General features: G+C 40.7%; 1 protein-coding gene across 5 annotated transcripts in view; it reads left to right on the top strand.

The window, feature by feature from the left end:
* The first annotated feature begins 2,499 nt into the window (after nt 1-2,499).
* The window catches only part of LOC109112830 (tensin-1-like), a 114,091-nt gene continuing 91,169 nt past the window's right edge, over nt 2,500-25,421 (top strand). For 3 of the 5 annotated variants that reach the window (XM_042758041.1, XM_042758040.1, XM_042758042.1), the window contains exon 1: nt 2,756-3,053. In XM_042758041.1, the coding sequence (XP_042613975.1) occupies nt 2,958-3,053 (96 nt within the window). In that variant the 5' untranslated portion in view covers nt 2,756-2,957. Of the gene's footprint in view, nt 3,054-25,421 lie in introns of all 5 variants that reach the window. The other 2 variants (XM_042758039.1, XM_042758043.1) reach the window with 2 other exon arrangements.

The raw sequence follows: 25,421 nt of genomic DNA, 5'->3' as shown, positions 1-25,421 counted from the left end.
AATCCCCGTAGAAGCCAAGGCAGAACACCATATAACAGCAGTTACCGCTCTTTCACTTTGTTTGGAACTGTCAAACTGAGTAACGGGATTCTGACTTTGTTCAACTGCGCGTCAAAATGAAGTTACGGTGCCGGCTTGGAGTTTTATGGTGTTCTGCCTTTTTTTACTGTCCATTAAAGTCTGCCGCATTTTATTTACGGTGTAGACAAACAAATTACATAAATTGTGATCTACCAAACAGCTCCATATAACAAAGCCCTGTAAAGACAAGATACCTTGACAGCAATACGTAATCATAAATAACCTTTAATCATGTCACTTCTAGTTGGACGCATGTGGACTCGAATACCATAGGTAGCATGATTAATCATACAATCAGTAGCCTACTAACAGTTTGTAATTAAATCCATATCCTACCTTTTCTTGTAACCTGATAAAAGTAATCCACAGCAATGAACATCATTGGAGATGCTTAATCCACATTCTGAGCATTATTCTTGATTGCTGGCATTCACATCAATCCACCAGTCATTCTTTTAGGTTAGGCTACTTCATATTTCAAGTCAATATAAAAGCAATTATGCTATGTCTAGCATTCTTTTATATTACTGAGCATAGCAAATAAATTGGTATCCACGGTATCCACATGTTTAACTTTTAGTCTGCTTGTTCCGTTAAAAAAAAATATATATTAATTAATAGGGTCACATTAACATATGCAATAGCCCATATGTGACAGCCCATGATCACTAGATTTTATACAGGTGTTACTATAATGATTTTGTAAATGGTGATCAGCAACTAAATATTGATAATGTGGAAGTTACTGCCTTTTGCCTTGGTGTGACTTCTCAGGTTTTGCAGGAAATGCAAAGGCAGAGTACATTAACTTCAAAATAGGGGTAAAATTTTAATGTAGATAATTTTCATTACTAAAAGTGTCCTACCTAATTAATTTGGCTGGACAAGTAAAAAAACTTTAAAGTAATTTTTCTCAGTTTCACACTCTAACGAGTTAAGGTCTTTTGCATTTGTAGGGCAGTAATCATAAACCGTCTTTATTGACAAAGGGAGGGAGTCCAACATATAAGCTGAAGCAAACGCACAAACTCAACGAGTAGACCCGACAGAAAGGAAGGAACACAGGAACTTAAATACACAGGATAATTAACAAACACAGGAGCCAGGAATCATAATTAAACTATCAAGAACAGGAAGAATACTGTATATATGGAAAACCAGGAACAAAGACAGGTAAAACAAGAGAAAAAGTCCAAAATACTTACACATACTTGTCCTACAGTTTTTTTTCTTTTATCTTGTTAATCTGATACTAATTTAAAAGAAATGTATTTTGTGAAGTCCTATTTATTTAATTCCTTTTTATACCTATACTCTTGCATCGTGATTGGTAGGATTAGATGGACAATTTCCACCCAAACATTTGTTTCAGTAATCCTCATCCTTTTAATGAAGCACATTTCTCAAACCCCAAATAAATCTATACCAAAGCAAATAAGATCAAATCAGATATGCTATGCAAATATATATCATATATGTCATATAGACTATGGTAATAGGCAGCTTTATGGGCAAGGGAGCTTGGGAGATTCATGTTTCTCTGATCTAGCACAATGTCTGTTCATATAAAAAACACCCCACATTCAAAGTGAATGTGACAGCACAGTCAATATGGCGGCACAGTGATTATGGGAGTCTGTTGTGTTTAATGATGATTTAGCTTGGATGAAGTAGATTCTGCAGATGGGCTAGAAAGTGTATATTCAGCACTCAATCACATCTATTTATTGATGTTTTACACCCACTTCCTTGATTCTGTCTTTTTCTATACATATTGATTATATGGTGTTCACTGGTGCCACTGAATTTGTCTTTTTGGAGGTATGCATAACTGTAAAAGTGGGAAAAAAAAAATTGCTGGGGCAAATGAAGAAACAGAGAGTTTGAATATGTATCTGTATCTCTTCCCCCATTTCTGCCTTTTCCTCTTGCCAATTTTTGGCATCTCTTTCCCTCTCTATCTTTCTGCTTGCTCTCTACTAATCCTGCTCCCCTCCCCCCCCAACCCTCTATGCAGTTAGAGGGTACGTTTGTTAGTGAAGCGTGGCGACTCTGCAGTGGTGCGGTGCACCTGCAGTTGGATGAGCACTTGACACCAGAGAGCGTATTACACAGAGCTCACACATGCATTTACACAGGCACACATATAGAGGTAAAAGAAAACACACACAAATGCTTTCCACAGAAACCCAGTTGCACACGGCACGTTGTTTATCTCCCTTGTGCGTACAGCCTCGTGTGAGACTGCGTGCGTGCATCTGTGTGCATGTATGCATGTGAGGCTGCCTGATGACATGCATTCATTATCTGCTTTGAATTCAGAGACTGAAATTCACTTTATTTCTGGCTTTCTCACTCACTCTCCCTCTTGTGTCCTTTCTCTATTTTCTCCTTTCTTTCTATATCTTAGCCTGTATCCTATCCTATTTACATCTGCCTTTTTGAGATTGTGATACTTTGTTTATCCTGTTAATTACTGAAATGTTTTCTCCTTCAAAGTGTATTCCTCTCACACACATTCAGTTTCTTCTCCAACGTTTTTCTCCTTTTCTACCTCCTCATCAAAAGCAACTTGACTCTCTGCTATTTCTAGTTTTTCCCACTGCATGTTCCTCTCTCTCCCTCCCTCTCTCTGCTTTTTCTCTCACACCCTCCCTCTTTCCTCCTCATCCTCCTTCGTCAGACAGAATGCTGCAGCATCCACTGAGTCAGGTAACGTGTGTGCAAGCAAGAGTAGGTTAATTCTTGCTACCTGCTCTGTAGCTAAAGGGATCTTTTCTTCCATCAGCTCTCTGCTATTGGATTTACCTGGAGAATAAACACAGAATAGAAAGGGTGATTTTAAGGAAGCAAAAGTGTGATAGAAAAAGGCAACTATGGCCAGGCTAAACTGGTGTCTGGCCGCAGTGATACGCTGGGGGAAGTTCCTCTTCTCTTGTTTCTTTCCACTGAGAGCAGCTAGGAGAGATAAGGTAAGGCTGCATTTGTTTGACCTACTCTGCACTGACTTGTTCCAATACATTCACACAAACTGGGGTCACCTTTCACAGCTAATTGTGAATGGTACCAGACAACAGTCTGGTCATTCAGACATGCCCTATTTTTTCAGTCTTTCTTTACCTGTGGTGGGTTTGAGCCTCTCAGTGCCTGTTAAAAAAGTCCACTTTGTGAAGTCTTGTCCTATTTCTATGGGTGTCCAGAATGTTGTGTTCAAAAAACTGTCCTACTGTACACTGTACATAGTCACTTTAATTTAACTTGTTTGAAAGATAGTGTTACTAGGGACAAGTGTTGAATCACATATACAGTTTTGCTTGTATGATAACAACACCTCACAGTTTTGATGTCCCCACTTCCTCACTTTTTTATGTTATTGCCAAAATTTTAGACATAAAAATGACACTGCCGCAAGGGGTCCCATAGGTTTGTGCTGGGTTAATGGCTGCCATTTTTAAGGAAAGAATAATTCTGTGGGTACATTATGAATCCTTTGCGCCAGATTGTTTTGTTAGTGCAGTAGAGCTTTATGAGTTTTTTTTGCTGAACCAAACCCAGAACATGTTAGCAGAGTGCTTGGTGGTGCCTGCTTGCTTTGTAGCATGATAATCCCAGTCTGAAGATAATGAGAGTGGTCAGATTAGGAATCAAGTTTTCATTATGTTGCTCATTTCATGCCTCAGTGTTTTTTTCAGTGCTGATGTGCCTGCAGGAAAAAAACAAAACGAAACATTTTGCCGCAGAATTACTGTTTTTTTTTTTTTCTTGTACCACTCACCCCACCCCCAAATTACACTCTATCCCAGCACACATTCTCATTCTTCAGATCCTGCCAAGACCATAACCCAGCACTATTCATCCAACTTCCCCATCACCTCATGGCAACACTTCAACATATCTTGCTCTTTGTAGACCCTTTCCCTTCGTTCATTACTGAAGCCCCCTTCTTCAGCTACAATGATGTGCTGACCAATACTTAGATTTTAGTCATCAAACCACTGGTGATATCCTAACCATATTACCAGTTATTACTATGATACCTCCCTTACCCAACCAAAATTGAAGAAAATAATTACACTTCATTACAAAAGCATTAACAACTTGAATCTCTACAGTTCTTGAAAGATATGCAAAGTGCATGATATGGATTAATAAAGAAGCCACTCCATATAACACCCCATAGAAATGTTACATTATGTGTCCTTATAATTTAACAAATCACACTTGTAATGAAAATATATACAGAAGGGTTCAAACCACTGACAATCAGTGCAGGCCAGGTCATCCAAACAATTTTGCCCTAAGTGCAAAGGATCCACAGGCATGTGAAAGGTGAAAGTGCACCTTTCAACCATTAGAAAGAGACTGCAAGGTCAGGAAGGAAGAAACTTAAAAAAAAAAACAACAACATCAAAGGCAAGACAGGAACAATTTACACTGGAAAATGATTTGTTTAGTGACATGATTTGTGAAGAGAACCTTATGTGATCTTTGAAGGATGTTTGTGCTAGTGTTGTGGTTCAAAGTGTTAGGCTGCTTCAGGGCCCAGGGAATTTTCCATCATACTAAATTATTCTAAACGTCAAAATCTCAACCAAAGTGCTGTCATAAGTCATGCTTAACCCCATTAATACAACAGTTCATAATTCTGGACAAATAGGCATTTTTGCATCATTGTAGAATAACTTACTGGGAAAAGAAAATTATATATATATATATATATATATATATATATATATATATATATATATATATATATATATATATATATATATATATATATATATATATATAATAAATAAATAAATGCATGTATTACCTAATGCAGCAAAATGGCATTAAATCTGATCATATGCAATCACCATTAACAATGTAGTTACGAACATTTTAAATAGAAATATAGAGGTTTCAAAGTAACTGTCTGTATATATATATATGTATATATATATATATATATATATATATATATATATATATATATATATATATATATAGATAGATAGATAGATAGATAGATAGATTGCAGTGTAAAGTGATAAGAGGCTGCTTAGATGATTTTGAAATGATATGGAAAAAACTGTAAAACATTTTTGCAATACATAGCAGAATATGTGAAACACACCTGTGAACAAGACAATTAATGTATAAACTTGTTATTTGAAGACAAAAGCTAAATAGTCATAGAAAAACACATTGCTCAGAATAGGTTTTTAGTTATATGTGCTTATATTAGAAAATTGATCATATAAATAATTTTAATAACTTAAATATTTTTTAATAAAAAATAGGGGAAAAAATGTATATGTTATCACTTGAGATAATTCCATTATAGTCAACACATTTACCTAATCAGACAAGATAACCATTTAATTTGTGTGTCAGTTGTAAAGACTTGTAAGAAAAGGCAAAGAACCATGGGAGCATCAGCATCTGAATCTGTTCAATACATACATACAGTAAGTGTTACACTTTTCATGTTTTTGTAGCTGTACTTTTTATTTGGTGAAAACATTTGATTTTCAGAGACAGAGTGGCTTTATTGTCATTTCAGAAATATCCAGCTTGTACATGGTGAAATGAAACAAAGTTCCTCCAATATCATGGTGCTACAGTTCATAAAATCAACACAGGACTATGAGACTGACCTAGACCATACTGACTAAATTAGATTAAATAAACAAAAATAAATTAAAAATAACTAAAATAAAAACTAAATCAACTAAAATATGAAAAGATTAAATAAGATTACACAGATACTTAGGACTACAAAACATGCATGTGTGCAAACAGCCTGGTACAGTACAATACCACAGAACAAAGCAAAGTACAAAAGAACATTTGAAAGTAAATAAATCAATTTCTGTCATGATAACTCTCTGAGGGAATGGTATGGTAATGTACATGACAATATTAATATATTTGGTCTTGGCGGAATAGATCTACTACACTGCTGTGGCAGAGGAAGTAGCAAGATTTGCTACTGCCAATACATCCACAACATGCTGCTGTAAGCATGTAAGAAATATTGCTGCTGCAAATGTAACATACATGTAATAACCCCCATATAGCATACATGAATCACCTCATAGCAGATCTATACAGGTGGAGCTGGGGAAGGTGTGGGTTTCTGAAGCAAGCTGCAACTGCTACGGTAAGCCCTAGTAATATATTTGAATGCTGTGCAGCGAGCTCATTGGCTACTGATACAGGAGAGAACCAATCAGTTGTGCCATATGATAATGATGTCATTAGGTCAGACTGAGTTAGACCTATCGGACTGCGCCATATTTTCATGCCAGAACTCTGTATAAAAATTTGTAAAATCTTTCAGTTGCTAGGGGGTGCCAACTCTGATCCTTTGTGTGTCGCTCCATGGAAGTGTGTTGTTTCCACTCAAAATGTTGTTTGTGTTGAATATAAGCATTTAGTATGAAAGGACCCTACAACCATCCTAATGCTGACTCATGTTCCACTCTTCTAATTACACAAATTAATTTATAGTGAGCCAGGCTGGATATAACTCTGGTCTGACCTGAACTGCACCTCTTATTGCCTTTCTGCAAGATGAGCCCTTTAGCTAGAATGTGAATGCCTGCCAAAGAACCACAGGCAGACAGGATTTGGCCAGTAGAGTAGAGAGTGCGTGTACACCTTCTGGGTGGTTAAAGATCTGTGTTGTTATACTGTGTTCAGATATTTGAAAGGGATCCATTAATATGACACTCTGGGCTCAACTACCATAAAGGTCCCTTGAGCAATCCATTTAACCTCAGGTTGCTCAAGGGGGATTGTCCCTGTTTTAAGTGCACAGGATAATAAAAGCGCCCTTCCCCCAGCCCCCTTCCTTCAACCTCCAGTAGAGATCTGTCAGCCCATCCATCCCAGAACTTATTTAATTAAGTCAAAGAGAAAGATAGAGTAGACTCCATCCCATATGTACTGATCACTCTCACTGGGAAGGAGGTGGTTTGGTTAAAAGTGGGAGAGGGAATTAAAAAGGAAGGGGGACAGAGATGCCAGTTAATCTTTTAACCCTGAAAATAAACCGTCTGTCCATTAAGATCTCTTTGAAAGCTCCCACTACACATGTCTCCCAGTGGCCTGTTGCACAAATCTGGTTGAACAAACTCTGAGTTTCTGAATAGGTTTAGAGTTGACAAGAACAAACAAATCCAACCTGGCATAGATCGAGTTCAGTGGGCTCACAACGTTTGCTATAAATATTCTCTCAGAATTTGATCCAGATTTTTTTAAATTAACTGAATTTAATTAATAATTTATATGTCCACCAAAGGGCTTAAAAGAAAACATGTAAGTCTAATCAGTTTCAAAGCTTTTTATATTCTAAAGTTGTTGTTTTTTTTAATTTATATGTTCATATTTAATTTAAACTAAATATTTAATATTTATTAATGTTTAATATAATTAAATGTTTAATATAAATTGTCAAATATACATTGCTTAGGTGTGATACAATAATGATATAAATAATATATAATGAATATAAAATAAATATAATAAATATTTGACAGCAAAAGCTGGGCAATTTTGTCTCTAAAATTCTTTCACTGTATGAACCACATTAATTTGGTGCATGAGATAGAAGGGGAGTGACGATTGTGCATCAGATATATGTCACTTTGCCCAGAGCTGATTGGTTTTGGTTTGTGATCTCCCACCCTGAATAATACCTTCTCCAGAGTAGGTTAGTTGTGTAGTGTAAGTTACAATGGTGATGAACACTGCAAAACATTTATCCACCTTCTTGAGCCAAGTTTGCTCAAACTAAATTCAAAATGAACCGAGTAGCCATTAAAACTTTATGTAAGGCTATATAAGGCTTTATGCAAGAGGCCTCAGGCATATTTCTTGTAGCTTTTCTGTGTTACTACTAACTGTTGTTCTGCTATAATTATTATTATTATTATTATTATTATTATTATTATTATTATTATTATTATTATTAATAGTCACCTTTTTTGATATTTATCCAACAAATTATTGGTCAACGCTGTATGTGTCATGATGATCATAATGCTACTGATTGATGAAAGTTTATCTATTTTGCAAGAAAACATTTTATTTTATTACCAAAACTTACTATGCACTGATAACTACTACTGATAATTAATGATAATTCAAGTGTGCAAACAAGTGAAATAAAATATATAGCCTAGTATATAAAAATTTAGAAAAAAAATGGAGAAAATGTGTTGACAAATAAACAATTTAAACATACATTGTAAAAACAGACATCAAATAGGGCAAAATGTGTTAACATTTCAAGACACTATGTCTTTGGAATGCTATGCAAACATATACGTAACTACCGTAATATGTCCAAAGGTTTGGCATTAGTGACTTACATTTTGAATCATGCTCGCATTCAAGCTCAGAGGATCTTGTGTTCCTGGCTCATTTTGATTTAGACTTCTAAATTCAGTACATTTTTAACTTGAGGCTCGTTTGACTGGATCATTTGTATCAGTGAGTTGTTGTCTTGAAAACAGTGGTGTAATGTAACGAAGCAATAATACTTAGTTACAGTTCTTATAGGGGGTCTATGCTTTTTCACTTTTTCAACTTTAGTTAGTCCGTAAAGTTTGCTGTTTGAGCATAAAAAAGGTCTGGAAAGTTACAAAGCTCACAGTCCACTTCAAAAGGAGATATTTTATTTAACAGAAATCACATTTCAAAAACTACAACGAATGCAATTGATTTGATTTTGATGCAATATTTACAATGAAGCTCACAGCAGGCGGCCGTGGCTATATAAAAGGGGCAAAACAAAATCAAGACTTTGTAAAAGAGCATAATAGGACCCCTTTAAGTATTTTTGGGAGAACCTGTATTTTACTTAAGTTTTTATATTTCACTAAGTTTTTATAACGTTCACTTTTACTCCAATATATTTACTAATTAAAATGTATACTTTTACTCTGAAACATTTCCCCTTAGCATATTGTTACTTACTACAAAATTATAAAGTTGGAAGAACACAGAATCCAAGAAAGCAGGTTTGATGAATCAGTGGTCTGGCACTTGCAAGTTGAAATAAATACACTTGCTTTGTGTATGATATGTATGTATGTATGTGTATTAGAGGTCTGCATGCCCATCGGGACCCAATGGGGCCTGACATGCTGAGTCCAGTCGGGCCAGGTTTTTTATGTATTGAAAGAGCGAACTAGAAGATACTGAAGCTTTATTGAACAACTCGTGGTCGTACAGGCAGGGATCAGTACCAGCAAAACACAACAGTAGAGGTAACCAGAATCGTCGTCAAACACAGGCAATAGATCGGGGTAGCAGGCAATATTCAGAGTCCAATAAACAATCCAAGGTCAAGAGGCGGGCAGCAATGGTTCAAGAGACGGCAAACAAGCAGAACTGGTAAACAGGAAATCAAACACGGGAAATAACGCTTGGAAATGTCAGCCGGAGCAAAACAAGACTTCGCGTTAGACTGATGGAGTTGTGCAGCTTAAATAGCCGTACAAATAAGCTGCACCTGTGTGATGATCAGAGTCCGAGGCACGGGGATGATGGGTATTGTAGTTGTGAATCAGTTTAAGTGAGTGTGGGTGCGTGAGAGTCAATATTCAGGAGATGGAGCCCTCTGCTGGCCAGTAGCGGGAATCACGGGGGTTCGTCTCCGTGACAGAGCCCCCTCCCTGCGAGCGACTCCTGGCGCGAGATGGTAGATGACGTCGGGGTCTACCGCGTGGTCGAGGGGCCGGTCTCTCCGGATGTAACCGATGGAACTCAGTGATGAGGTTGGGGTCTAGTATGTTGTCAGCATTGACCCAGGATTGTTCCTCCGGACCGTACCCCTCCCAGTCGACCAGATACTGCAGGATGCGTCCACGACGCCTGGAGTTAAGAAGTTCTCACACCTGGTAAGTTTCCTCAGTCTCAATCTGGACGGGCTGGGGACTCTGCTCACGGGACCTCCCCTCTCCCTCCTCTCCAGGGGCCACAGCGGGCTTGAGCAGAGATACATGAAAAGTGGGAGAGATGCGATAGGTGTCAGGTAATGCAAGACGGAATGAAACAGGAGTGATCTGATGTGTAATCTTGAATGGACCCACGTACCTTGGACTTAACTTCTTGCAGGGTAGTCGGAGACGGAGATCTCGGGTAGAGAGCCACACGTATTGTCCGGGTTGGTATACAGGCCCAGGACGCCGACGGTGGTCAGCATGTTCCTTTTGATGGTGGATGGCTCGTTGAAGATGTACGTGAGCTTGGTTCCAAGTCTCCTCACTGCGTTGCAACCAGTCCGTGACGGCGGGTACGTCGGTGGGTTCCCCGGACCAGGGAAACATGGGAGGCTGATAGCCTAGGATGCACTTAAAGGGAGTTATACCAGTAGCTGGCTTGACCAGAGAGTTCTGTGCGTACTCAGCCCAAAGGAGGTACCGTGCCCAATCTTCTTGGTTGGAACTACAATATGATCTCAGGAGAACCGGGTGAGTTCCTGATTGAGTCTTTCGACCTGACCGTTGGATTGAGGGTGGTAACCGGAGGTCAGGCTTACGTTTACATCGAGGGCTTGGAAGAAGGCTTTCCAGAGACGGGATGTGAATTGAGGACCTCTATCGGAGACTATATCTTCCGGTAGTCCGTAGAGACGGAAGACCCAGTTACAGAGTAGTTCGGCAGTTTTGCAGAGCAGTAGGCAGTTTGGGTAGAGGAATAAGGAGACAGGCTTTGGAGAATCGATCAATCACAGTAAGAACAACAGTGTTACCTTGAGAGACAGGTAGATCAGTGATAAAGTCTATTGCCAGGTGGGACCAAGGTCGTTGTGGGATGGGGAGTGGTTGGAGTAATCCGGCTGGCAATTGGCGGGGAGTCTTGTGCGCATTACAGGTTTGGCATTGTTGGATGAAGGCTATGGTGTCTTTGGGTAATGATTCCCACCAGAACCGGTTCTGAAGCAGATGAATGGTAGCCGTGATACCTGGATGACCGGATGCGGGCAAACAGTGCGTGTGGTTGAGTATTGATCGCGTAGAGTGGGTGGTACGTAAACCCTATCAGGAGGACAAGTTGTTGGAGGTGCATGTTGAGAGTTGTGTTGTTGGATAAGTGTCATGATGTCCCATTGTACGGGTGCAATGATTACCTTGAGAGGGAGTATAGATTCAGGTTCGGAGGAGATCTGTTCATCTTCGTGAATACGGGATAGCGCATCTGTCTTTGTGTTCTTGGAGCCCGGACGGTAGGTAACTGAGAAGTCGAATCGGGAGAAAAACAATGACCATCTTGCCTGCCGTGGATTGAGGCGCTTGGCTGAGCGCAAATACTCAAGGTTCTTATGATCTGTTAGTACAGTGAAAGGAAAGTTGGCCCCCTCCAGCCAGTGTCTCCACTCCTCGAAGGCCGCCTTCATAGCGAGGAGTTCACGGTCTCCTACGTCGTAGTTACGTTCAGCAGCATTGAGTTTGCGGGAGTAAAAGGCACATGGGTGGAGTTTAGCGGTAGAACTCTGGCGTTGAGAGAGAATAGCCCCGATACCAGTGTTGGAGGCGTCCACTTCGACGAGAAACTGAAGAGATGGGTCAGGATGGTGGAGTATGGGTGCAGTCACAAACCGTTTCTTTAGTTCTTGGAATGCTTGGAGAGCAGCCTCTGACCAGTGTAGCCGATGGGTTCCTTTTTTGACCATTGACGTGAGGGGACTGACCACAGAGCTGAAGTTTCTGATGAAACGGCGGTAGAAATTAGCAAACCCCAGAAAGCGTTGGAGTTCCTTTAGTGTTTTGGGTTCGGACCATTTGAGAACGGCATTGACTTTGCTCTCATCCATGGCGACCCCCTCTGGACTGATGACGTACCCCAGGAAGGTGGTGGAGGTGGTATGGAATTCACACTTATCCGCCTTGGCATAGAGTTGGTGTTCAATGAGTCGTTGCAGCACGGCTCTCACATGTTGGATATGTTCCTCCAGGGTCTCTGAATAGATCAAGATATCGTCAATGTATATGATAACAGTCCTATTTAGCATGTCTCTGAAGATGTCATTGACAAAGGATTGGAAAACCGAATGACTATTGACCAGTCCGAACGGCATCACCCGGTATTCGTAGTGCCCACTGGTGGTTGAGAAAGCTGTTTTCCACTCGTCCCCCTCCCTAATGCGGATGAGGTTGTATGCGCAGCGCAAATCCAATTGGTGTGTAGTATTGTGCAGTTCGTAGCTGTTCTAATGCAGAGGGCACCAGTGGAAGGGGATAGCCGAAACTTTACTGTTATCTCGTTGAGTCCACGATAATCGATGCAAGGGCGCAAACCTCCATCCTTCTTACGGACAAAGAAGAAGCCAGCTGAAGCAGGAGAGGTGGACGGACGTATGAACCCCTTCTCCAACTCCTCCTCGATGTACTTGGCCATAGCTTCTGACTCGGGTAATGATAATGGAAATACTCGTCCCCGGGGTGGTGATGAGCCTGGAATTAGATCAATGGCACAATCGTGACTGCGGTGTGGTGGTAATGTGTTTGCTTGTACCTTGCTGAAGGCGGTGGCGAGATCGTGATACTTTTTGGGCAGATTGGGAATGCTGGTGGAGTCCGAGTCTAACGTGACGACTTGCACAGTCATGGGAGAGATGGTCGGAAGGCATGATTTCTGACACTGGGTGCTCCATCCAAGAATTTGTCCCTCTCTCCACGACACCTGAGGGTCATGCAGTCGGAGCCAGGGCAAGCCAAAAATAACAGGAGTGTTAGATACAGGGAGCACGTAGAATTGAATGGTTTCTTGATGTAGCAGACCGGTTAACATTTGCAGTTCTTGAGTGCGGTGAGTAATCAATCCAGACCCCAAAGGGCGTCCATCTATTGTGGCTACAGACAGAGAATTTGTACATGAAATTAGAGAAATGTTATTCCTTTTGGCAAATTCTTCAGAGATAAAATTCCCAGCTGCTCCTGAGTCAAGTAGAGCAGTGGTAGCCACGAACGTTGTTAGTCTTGATTACCAGAGGGACTGAGACACAGTTAAAAGATGCACTCACCGATTTAGGAGTACAAGAAGAGCGACGTGACGGGCAAGTAATTCGTTGATGTCCCCGGAGCGCCACAGTAGAGACAGAGTCGGTTAGACATGCGGCGGTGACGTTCCTCAGCCGTCAGATGATAGGAGTTGATCTGCATGGGTTCTGTAGTTTCTTGCGGATCGGGTTGTCGTAACGGGGAAGAGGCGTTGAGCGCTGACACGGCGAGAGCGTTGTAGGTTATCAATGGTGATGGTTAGCGAAATGAGATCACTCAGAGTTCTCCCCTCATCACGGCAAGCGAGTTCGGTTTGCAGTTCGTGATTAAGCCCCTTGCGAAACAACACTTTCAGCGTGTCACTCACCCATGACGTTTGAGCAGCCAGTGTAGGAAAGTTCATGGCATATTCCGCTGCTGTTAATCCTCCCTGCGATAATTCCAGCAGACGCTCACCCGCTCCTTTCCCCTCTCGGGGGTGATCAAACACCTCACGGAATCGCACCAGAAAGTCAGTGAAAAAGTGGTGAACGCTGTTCCATCCTCGCGCCATACAGCCGTTATCCATTCCAAAGCTCTTCCCGTTAATAATGAGCAAACGAAGGCGATCTTACCAGCATCAGTGGTGTAAAGGGTGGGTTGTTGCTCGACGAACAGTGAGCATTGCAGTAGGAAGCCCTTACACTTGGTAGAGTCCCCGTCAAATTTCTCCGGGTAAGCCAGTCGTGGATTAACTTGCGCTGGCGTTCCTGCTGCGTGGGCAATGGTGGCCGCTGCCGGTGGTGGTGACGTCACGGCAGTGCTGTGGAGGTTTTGAACAGCCTTTACCAGTTCCTCAGTGATTGAAGTCAAAATGATTCAATTGATGCTGGTTAGCAGCGATTTGACTTGCCTGGGCGGCCACTGTAGCACACAGATGATCGTAAGCCGCTGGATTCGGTTGTGGCGAAGTCTTCTGTAATAAGTCATCACCAGATGGGGAATCCATCTTGCAAGCTTTATTGAACAACTCGTGGTCGTACAGGCAGGGATCAGTACCAGCAAACACAACAGTAGAGGTAACCAGAATCATCGTCAAACACAGGCAGTAGATCGGGGTAGCAGGCAATATTCAGAGTCCAATAAACAATCCAAGGTCAAGAGGCGGGCAGCAATGGTTCAAGAGACGGCAAACAAACAGAACTGGTAAACAGGAAATCAAACACGGGAAATAACGCTTGGAAATGTCAGCCGGAGCAAAACAAGACTTCGCGTTAGACTGATGGAGTTGTGCAGCTTAAATAGCCGTACAAATAAGCTGCACCTGTGTGATGATCAGAGTCCGAGGCACGGGGATGATGGGTATTGTAGTTGTGAATCAGTTTAAGTGAGTGTGGGTGCGTGAGAGTCAATATTCAGGAGATGGAGCCCTCTGCTGGCCAGTAGCGGGAATCACGGGGTTCGTCTCCGTGACACCAGGCTAGGGCCATTTTTTTTTTTTTTTTTTTTTACAGATTGGGCTCGGCTACTGTATGAAATACCGTGTTTAATCTTTTAAATCATATTGATTATATTATAAATATTATAAGCTACATTGTCTATGCAATACACAATGCATACACACGCATTAGCATACAGGTGAGAAGTTGACCATGCTAGAGCATCAGCAAGAAGTTGGAGCATAGGAATTTACTAAAAGTTCCCAATGTTTTGGAAAAAGCTGCATTTTGGAAGAGTTTTGATTTGATTACAACAGCAAACAGTAAATCAACTGGTCATGAGCAGTGCAAAAAAATTTAAAACTAAATAGGCTAAAGTGTGCCGCAAAGCCCCAGCAAAAGTAATTACCATGAATGTGTCAGGGAGAAATAGTAAGGAGATATTTGAATTATTTATTAATAAATTTGTGTTTTCTGAGTCTGTGTGCAAAGATGAAGATGATGATCCTGACACGCCATCTCATTGGACGCACCTTTAGAGAGAAATGCATATTTACGGATTTTATAATGTAAAGTAGACCCTGTACAGTTCCGAGTGCTGTATTCTCTTACCTTTATGAGTAAAAATGACGGCACCGGTGACTCTATGTCCTGTAAAGCACACTTAAGCTCTCCACACTTGAACTCAGTTGGTAGCAGTAATGCACTAATAAGGTAGTTTGCCAACCGCCAATAAGCAATAAAAGAAGAAGAAGAAGAAGTTTGCACATGTGCAAACATAGCCGAGGGAACGTATTTCGTCCAGGAGGGGGGGGGGGGGGGGGGGGTTGGGGGGGAGAGATATAAAACTTGGGGGGGGGGTCACGTGACAAGAGTGACAGTAGAAGACACACTATGTAGGCGGATCCATAAGTGTTACTTTTACTTTTGGAGTGTTACAAGCCCTTGGTGCATAAAGAAGATCTGTAACGTTGCAATGACTAGTCTTAAATCCAAAGAGATATTCTTTATAAAAGTTGAGAGTCAACCACTCCTACCTAAAATGGCTCATTCTAACACGCCCCCACATGTCTACATCACTTTTTGCATAATGCCGCCCAAATGTTCATGCAAAGAAAGAAGATTGCTATGTGGGAAAATTTGCATAAAGCCCTGTGTGTTTAGTTGTGAAAGTGAAACTACATTGTTGTGGGGAACAACAACAACAACACACAGATGCTATAGATGATAATGGAATAGAATTGAGTAGGATGCAGTGATGTACTAGGATGGAGGGGTAACAAATAAATATAAGGATATTGCACATTTTTATTGCATAAGTGGGGAACATTTAACTGGAGTGCCTAGTGTAGACACTGTAGTGTCGACTGCAAACTTCAGGAGCTTGACAGAGGGGTCTTTTGAGGTGCAGTCGTTGGTGTAGAGGGAGAAGAGCAGTGGGGAGAGAACGCATCCCTGAGGGTCACCAGTGTTGGTGGAGCAGCTGTTGGACATAAATTTCCCCAGTCTCACTAGCTGTTGCCTATCTGTCAGAAAGCTGGTGATCCACTGACAGATAGAGCTAGGAAGAGAGAGCTGGGTCAGTTTGGTCTGGAGGGCTGTTGGGATGATGGTGTTGAAAGCCGAACTATAGTCCACAAACAGGATCCTCACATAAGTCCCTGTTTTGTCCAGATGTTGCAGGATGAAGTGCAATCCCATGTTGATTGCATTTCCCATGGACCTGTTTGCTCGGTAAGCAAACTGCAGGAGGTCCTGTAAGGGTCCAGTGATGTCCTTCAGATAAGCCAGAACCAGTTTTTCAAACGACTTCATGACGACAGATGTTAGAGCCATGGGTCTGTACGTAGTTAAGTCCTGTTATCTTGGGTTTCTTTGGAACGGGGATGATGGTGGAGCGTTTGAAGCAGGAGGGCACTTCACACAATTCCAGAGATCTGTTGAAGATCTGTGAAAAGATGGGGGCCAGCTGGTCAGCACAGGTTTTCAGACAGGCTGGTGTAACGCCATCTGGGCCTGGTGCTTTTCTTTTTTTCTTCCTGAAGACCTGGTGCACATCGTCCTCACTGATTTGAAGTGCAGGGGGGGGGGGGGGGGGAGGGGGATTGCAGTAGGTGTTAACGGTTGTGTAGGGAGATGGTCAGAATGGGTGTGGGGGTTTCAAATCTACAATAAAACTTATTCAGGTCATTAGCAAGTCGTTGATTTGCCTCAGTGCAGGGGGATGGTGTCTTGTAATTTGTGATGGCTCTCAGCCCTTTCCACACTGAAGTTGAGTCGTTGGAAGTAAACTGGTCTTCAAACTTTTTAGAGTAGGTCCGTTTAGCCACTCTAATCTCTTTGTTCAGTGTGTTCCTGGCCTGATTGTACAAGACTCTGTCCCCATTTCTGTAGGCATCCTCTTTGGTCTAACAAAGATGTCTGAGTTTTGCTGTAAACCATGGCTTATCATTGTTGAATGTTAAATAAGTCCTGGTAGGAATGCATATATCCTCACAAAAACTAATATAGGATGTCACAGTCTTTGTGAGTTCATCCAGATCGGTGGTAGCAGCTTCAAAAACACTCCAATCAGTGAGGTCAAAACAAGCGTGTAAATCCTGCTCTGTTTCGTTGGTCCATCTCTTCACAGTCTTTACTACAGGTTTAGCAGATTTAAGTTTTCTGCTTGTAGGTCGGTATAAGATGAACCAGGCAGTGATCAGAGAGCCCCAAAGCTGCTTGTGGAACAGAGTGATATGCATCCTTTATTGTGGTGTAACAGTGATCCAATATATTACTGTCTCTGGTGGGACATGTAAAATGCTGTCTGTATTTTGGCAGTTCACGGGAGAGATTGGCTTTATTAAAGTCCCCAAGAATAATCAAAACAGAGTCTGGGTGTTGTTGTTCTGTCTCTGTGATCTGATCAGTGAGTTTCTGTAAAGCCAGGCTTACGTGCACTTGCGGAGGAATGTAAACACTCACCAGAATAAACGAGTGAAACTCCCGTGGTGAATAGAATGGCTTGCAGTTAACAAAGAGCACTTCTAGATCTGAACAGCACATCTTCTTTAACACAGTTACATCTGTACACCACCGTTCATTGATGTAAAAGCATGTCCCGCCGCCATGCGATTTCCCTGTTGATTCTGCGTCGTGATCTGCTCTAAACAGCTGAAAGTCCGGCAGATGGAGTGAGCTGTCTGGAATGGCTTCATTCAGCCAGGTTTCCGTGAAACACAGAGCAGCACAGTGTGAGAAATCCTTATTTGTCAGAGAGAGCAAAAGGAGTTCTACATCAGCTCTACGTCTGTTTTGTTGGGAAGAGAGCGGAGATTTGCCAGATGGATGCTAGGCAACGACTTTCGAAATCCATGCTTCCTGAGTCTGACAAGCACTCCAGCTCGCTTTCCCCGTCTGCGCGTCCTGAAGCGTTTGATCAGCGCCGCTGCTCCGCCGACAACAACGTTCAGTAAAACATCCAAATACAAACCCGATTACAAAAAAGTTGGGACACTGTACAAATTGTGAATAAAAACAGAATGCAATGATGTGGAAGTTTCAAATTTCAATATTTTATTCAGAATACAACATAGATGACATATCGAATGTTTAATGATGAGTAAATTTTTCATTTTAAGGGAAAAATAATTTGATTTTGTATTTTTTTGAGTGAAAAATTATTTGATTTTTTGGGAATAGGCCATGTTTACCACTGTGTGGCATCCCCTGTTCTTTTTATAACAGTCTGCAAACGTCTGGGGACTGAGGAGACAAGTTGCTCAAGTTTAGTTATAGGAATGTTGTCCCATTCTTGTCTAATACAGGCTTGTAGTTGCTCAACTGTCTTAGGTCTTCTTTGTCGCATCTTCCTCTTTATGATGCGCCAAATGTTTTCTATGGGTGAAAGATCTGGACTGCAGGCTGTCCATTTCAGTACCCGGATCCTTCTTCTACGCATTCCATGATGTTGTAATTGATGCAGTATGTGGTCTGGCATTGTCATGTTGGAAAATGCCAGGTCTTCCCTGAAAGAGACGACGTCTGGATGGGAGCATATGTTGTTATAGAACTTGGATATACCTTTCAGCATTGATGGTGCCTTTCCAGATGTGTAAGCTGCCCATGCCACACGCACTCATGCAACCCCATACCATCAGAGATGCAGGCTTCTGAACTGAGCGCTGACAACAACTTGGGTTGTCCTTGTCCTCTTTAGTCCGGATGACATGGCGTCCCAGTTTTCCAAAAAGAACTTCAAATTTTGATTTGTCTGACCACAGAACAGTTTTCCACTTTGCCACAGTTCATTTTAAATGAGCCTTGGCCCAGAGAAAATGCCTGCGCTTCTGGATCATGTTTAGATATTGCTTCATTTTTGATCTATAGAGTTTTAGCCGGCAACGGCGAATGGCACGGTGGATTGTGTTCACCGACAATGTATTCTGGAAGTATTCCTGAGCACATGTTGTGATTTCCATTACAGTAGCATTCCTGTATGTGATGCAGTGCCATCTGAGGGCCCGAAGATCACGGGCATCCAGTATGGTTTTCCGGCCTTGACCCTTACGCACAGAGATTGTTCCAGATTCTCTGAATCTTTGGATGATATTATGCACTGTAGAAGATGATAACTTCAAACTCTTTGCAAATGTTCACTGAGAAACTCCTTTCTGATATTGCTCCACTATTTTTCGCCGCAGCATTGGGGGAATTGGTGATCCTCTGCCCATCTTGACTTCTGAGAGACACTGCCACTCTGAGAGGCTCTTTTTATACCCAATCATGTTGCCAATTGACCTAATAAGTTGCAAATTGGTCCTCCAACTGTTCCTTATAAGCACATTTAACTTTTCCGGCCTCTTATTGCTACCTGTCCCAACTTTTTTGGAATGTGTAGCTCTCATGAAATCCAAAATGAGCCAATATTTGGCATGACATTTCAAAATGTCTCACTTTCAACATTTAATATGTTATCTATATTCTATTGTGAATAAAATATAAATTTATGAGATTAGTAAATTATTCAATTCCTTTTTTACTCACAATTTGTACAGTGTCCCAACTTTTTTGGAATCGGGTTTGTAATTGAAATCCGATAAAAGATTTGGTGTTGTGTTCTGCCGAATGTTCCGCAGTTCATCCCTGGTGAAACTGATCATGTTTGTTAAACAAAAAAAACAGGAAAAACAAACAAAAACAGTACAAACACTGGAGAGCCAAGCATTGAAGCAGCCGTGTGCTGCGCCATCGATAGCCATGAGTTAACTTCTGCCTAAGTCATTTTCTGGTAAGATATCTGTACTTTTACTTAACATGGCTTTCAGGTACTTCATCCACCACTGCTTTAGAACATACAAAAATGAATCATTCAGTGAAATTTGTGAACTGCAATCGTGTCTCAGAGCAGGTGATGATTTCACGTACCATTTCAAAATGACGAGGAATGACATGTTGTTATAAAATGTAGAGGAGTAAAAAGTATAATATTATGCTTTGGTATGTAGTGAAGTAAAATAAAAATGCTCTGATAAAGTACAGATACTTAAAGTACGTGTTAAGCAATACTAAACATGTTCTGAGTTTTTCACACCACAGAAAAATGTGTTAACAGCGTGTCCACTGTCTGCGCTAAAACCACACACATTCGCGGGAAATCTGCCATCTCTCTCATCTGTCAAATACCTCTACTACCTGAATGGATGCTCCCACTAGCAGGTTAATTTAAATAAGGAGACCGAGCTGTTCAGCAATAGTTTATCGCAACCAGGTAATATGCAGTTATGTGATGAAGGCATAGTTAGCTAGCAAACTGTAGGCTGTAGTAACCAAAACCAGTAGAAGGCAAGCCTGCAACCTTTAGCCAAAAAAGTGTAACGGCAAATGCTAACGCTTCTGGTTTGCCAGTATGTGGGAAAGGAGACCAGAGGCCTTTTTTTTTTAATGCATGTCAATGGAGGAGAGGCTTCACTACGCTGAATAAACAGCTTTTTAGAGAAAACAGCTTATCATTTAATGAATCGACAGCCTATCAGCTAATCTCCAACATGTTTTACACTAAGCAATACTTCTGGATTGAAATATTTTTAGAGATTACAACGTAAATGCTGTTTTATAAAAGAACTCACTGACTTTTTGCAACAGGTGGGATACAGCTTACGGCATTTCTCATTCATTTCTATCGTATCCAATCTCCTTATTTTTCAATCCAGATTAAACCAAATGAAAATAGTCTCATTATAACTGCCGTTTTGATCCTCTGAGCAATGTGATGTCACATTGTCTAAGCCACGCCCATGGCCGCTGACTGAAAGTCTTGCATTATCGTAGTTTCTGCCCTCAGCAAGTTGTGTTTGTTTGTACCCTGTCCTCCATTTTCCCCGCACTCGAGCAGCTGTAACGTCAACGTTTCATAAGCAATCCCGGTGGTCTGTGTTTGACTAAATATAAGAGTCTTCATTTTCTCCCAACATCTAAGCCACTGAGGATGCAGTGTCACTCCGAGATGTCCTGGTTCATTCTCATAGGTGTTTCTCCTTCATCTGTGTCACACTCTGGTTCATACATGTATGGCTGAACACTGGTACTCTCACTCTGTCATGTTGCTTCTACCGGATGTTTTTTTTTTTTCCTTTTTTTTCCCCTTTTTTTCCTGTAAGTATGCAAAGCAGAGATTTATACACCATGCCCTCTTCTGCAGCTCATTTGCATTTAAAGTGATACACACCAAAACAGCTCTTTTTTTAGACATGCCCCAAAAAAGACATTTTCCACATTATAATAAATGATCTGTGGGGTATTTTGAGCTGAAACTTTGAGGTGCCCTTTAACTGTTATTTGATCCCATATTTCGTTTTTTGTTTTATTTTTGAAAAGATCCTGCTTTCTTACACATTCACACACAAACATACTCACCAGCCACTTTTTTAGATGTTTTTTAATCATGACAACTCTCTGAAGATTTTAGCATGGTAATGGATATGACAATGTTAAAGGGGTCATGTTGTTGCCGCTACCGCCATGTTGTGGAGATGCTGTGTATTTAATTGTGAAAGGAAAGCTACTTTGTTTGGCCTTCCAAAAGAGGATGATATCCGCTTCTTAATGCCTAGAGCTGATCCGTGCTGGTCACTGAGGAAATACATCAACTTTGCGCTGTGGATCGCCAGATCAGACTGTTTCCAGTTTCAACTTTGCAAGGACAGTCTGGCACTTCTGACTCAGCCTGCAAGTATGTTTTTTTTTTAAATATTTAAAGAATTTGCCACTGATGATTCAAACACGAGTTTTGTAGAGTAGTGCTTGTTGTTTGTCGTTTCTACGATCACAAATGCAGACATGGCTTTATGTTTACGCTGCAATGCGTTAAAACACAGTATTAGTCATTATAATCCATAATTATATCCCCACTGGATGCAACAAATGCCTTATTTGTAATGGGTGTTATTGGTTTTGTCTTGCTGTGCTGAGAGATGGCAACACAGTATGGTAAGGGGCGTAATATTTCCATCACACGCTTTAGGTATTCAGCCAGTATTCAACACATTGGATAGCTGGTCAATCAGCATACATCTCACTTTTCAGAATGATCAGCTTTGTAAAAAGCAACGTGTTTCAGAAAGGCGGGTCAAAGAGGAGCAACAATAATGAACATTATGTGAAAAATTTGTTTTTTGAACCTTAAACCACATAAACACATTACATCACACCAAATACACAACATAATGTTCTTTTTAGCAACGTCATATGACACCTTTCATGTATTTGGTCTTGGTTTAATAGTTGTGATGTGTTTGTGATTGTGGTTATTGCTGTAGTTGTAGATTATTGCTGCTGCTGCTGCTGCAAGCAAGTACAGGAACTTGCTACAGCCAATGCATATGGCGATATGGTGCGGAGAGTATTTAAGAAATACTGCTGCTGCACAAATAATATAAAACATAACCCATAGCAGATCTATACAGGTGGAGCTGGGGAAGGTGGAGGGTTTCAGATAAACTCTGAAAGCACGCTGCAGGAATCTCAAGTGAATGCTAGCCAGCCATATAAATGCAAGGCAGTAAGCTCATTGGCTGCATATGCAAAATGAACCAATCAGATTGTGCCAAGTCATTTAACTCTCTGAATACCATCAGTTACATTAACAACCCCCGTCAGCCTGCACTAACTAGAGTTTCATGACTGAACTATATATTTCAGCTGTTCAACCTGTTCAACTGCTTGTTAACTTATATAATCAGCCAATAACATGGCAGTAACATGCATTTAGGCATGTAGACATATAAGAGAAAATAAGAGATGAAAATGGATAATAGAAAGCGCAAAGATAGTGCTGAAAAGGCCAAAATAAAAATAAAAAATAATTTTAAAAAAAGCTCTGGAAACTGATGCGGCCAAATACATAAAGGCTGATTTATAATTCTGCTTCAAAACTACACCGTAGCTACGCCGTAGGTTGTATGTAGTATGTGCAGGCTGCGGCGTAGCCTGATGTGCACCTCTCCAAAAATGTAACAGCGTGTCAAATCTACGCAGACTTCCAGCGATGTGATTGGTCTGCTAGTACCCCTCCCTCCATATGTATTTGAGTTTTGTGTATGTTTTGCACTTTAATATATTTTAATGTTACAAAATAAAACAAAGCAAAGAACAAGTGTCTTATTTATTATAAAATGTAGCATTACATCACTTTGTTGTCCACGACAAACAGTTGTTCTGCCATGGTACAAGTCCTTGTGGAGATTGAAAGAATGCCATCTTCTGCTGTTCCATTGTCCGTCTCTTTTTTGTAGTTTTAAATAAATGATCTGTTCTTCGATATTTATTTGCCGCCGTCACGGCTGATGCTTCTCCGACAAGCAGCTGCTTCTTTTAGGTGTCTGTGGGTTACACAAGCAGCATGCCCCGTGGACACTGCAGACTAGCGCTTTGCATGAGTAATGCACATCAACGTGGACAACGACGCAGAAGTATAAATGAAAACCGATACACATCCTATAGCATAGAGGCTACACCGTATGTCTGACGCAGAAGTATAAATCAGCCTTTAGCTGGGTACATTTTTATTTGAAACCAGCGAGAGTACAATATATGAAGACGAGATGGCCGGTAAGCAACATTAAGCTTGTTAGGAGCAGTCCAAGATGATGGCGGCCTTGCTAAACAAAGATGTCTGCAAACCACCGTTCATGTTAATGCATCAAAATTTTTCTTGTAGCTCTTCAGCAGCAGCAGCCTCTAGCCCAGTTTGCTGCTAACAGTGAAGAGCCAGGCCCAGGAATGTTACAAGCACTAGTCATGAGACCAACACACCAGAATGGGCAGGTATGATTGTCATTGAGTGAGTATAAAAATTAATATTAATGAAGAACACCTGCTCAATGAAAAATGCCCTGAGATAATTAATGATGCCAGATGATTCCGCTATTGTACCACAGTGTGTGAATAAGCAAACATGATCACATTAGTTACAATATAATAACTTTCTATATGTTGTTGTTTTATATATGAGCAATATCACACGAGTAGATGTGAGATATGGCTGTCATTCAGCCATAAGTAATCACACGAAGTAAGAGCAACAACAAATCCTGATAAATTCATGAGAGAGCATCTCTTTCCTACCTTTTGGGGTAATGCGGCTACAAAGTATGGGAGTGAGAAAGAGGCAATGGCTCAAAGCCTTCTTGTAGAAAAAGGTCTACATGTCTCCCACTCAGGTAGCAGGGTCAGCCTGCAAGCCCTGATGGCATAATAAATGGTATGGAACTTCTGGAAGTAAAGTGCCCTATTCCCAAGAACAACACCACCTCTCTAGCAGATCATTTCACTATGAATAATAGTGACATCAAATTGGTTGATGGGAAGCCTGAATTACAGAGGAACGGAGTCAGGGGCTACTACAGTATTTAAGCCAGGCTACCCATCTTAGAGGCTTTTACTTCACAGATGAATTTATTGCTGGATGATAAATACTTACCTACTGGTAAACAAAGATTAACAGAGTTTTAAAAAGAGTGTACAGATGCTAACATGGAGGGGGGAAAGTTTTTAATGTGTCAAGGCAAGTTTTCAATAATTTTGAATTTATTTGATATTTCCTTGTTATTAAATGCATATGTGTACATGGCTAAAGCAGCAGTCTGAGCATTAAATGAAAAGTTAATTTTAAAATGAAAATCATGTCATTATTTACTCACCCTCATGTCAGTCCAAACCTGTATGAGTTTTTTTTTTCTTCTTCTTCTGTTGAACACAAAATAAGGTATTTTGGAGACTGTTTGTAACCAGACGGTTGACGGAAACCATTGACTTCACAGTGGAGAGAAAAAAAAAAGACTATGGAAGTCATTGGTTACCATCAACTGTCTGGTTACCAACATTCTCCAAAATAAATAATATTTTGTGTTCAACAGAAGAAGAAAAAAAGAAGAAAAAAAAACATACAGGCTTGGACTAACATGGGGTGAGCAAATGAAGAAAAAATTCATTTTAAAATAACTTAATTATCTGCTTCACTTATCAGTTCACTAAAGCTGCACATATACACAATTTTATCTATCTTTGGCATAAGGGTGATAGGCAAGGTTTGTGACAACACCTTGCATACTATCAGTCTTCTAATTGCACGTTCAACATGAATTCTTACATTTGAAATCCTGCAGCCACATGTGACTTTTTCTTCTGTCAGCTGTGTTTTGTTGGTGAAATGAGGAATTATAATACTGATTTGCCTCTCAAACAACAAGTCTCCAATCAAACAAAAAAAACAACCCTATCCACCATCACTTCATCTCCTCGATGAAGGTATTCGAGAATGGCAGAATCAAACGTGATAAATTTGTCACTACAGCGTCCCCCTTATGTTGTGGATATAAACATTACTAGACCACATGGTGCAAAAGCCACTAAATACTTGATAGTGTTACAAGCATAGTAGTGG

This window comes from Cyprinus carpio, chromosome A6 (genome assembly GCF_018340385.1).
Source record: "Cyprinus carpio isolate SPL01 chromosome A6, ASM1834038v1, whole genome shotgun sequence".
Lineage (NCBI taxonomy): Eukaryota > Metazoa > Chordata > Actinopteri > Cypriniformes > Cyprinidae > Cyprinus > Cyprinus carpio.
Note: the sequence above shows the minus strand (reverse complement) of the source record. Positions and strands in the feature narration are given on the sequence as shown.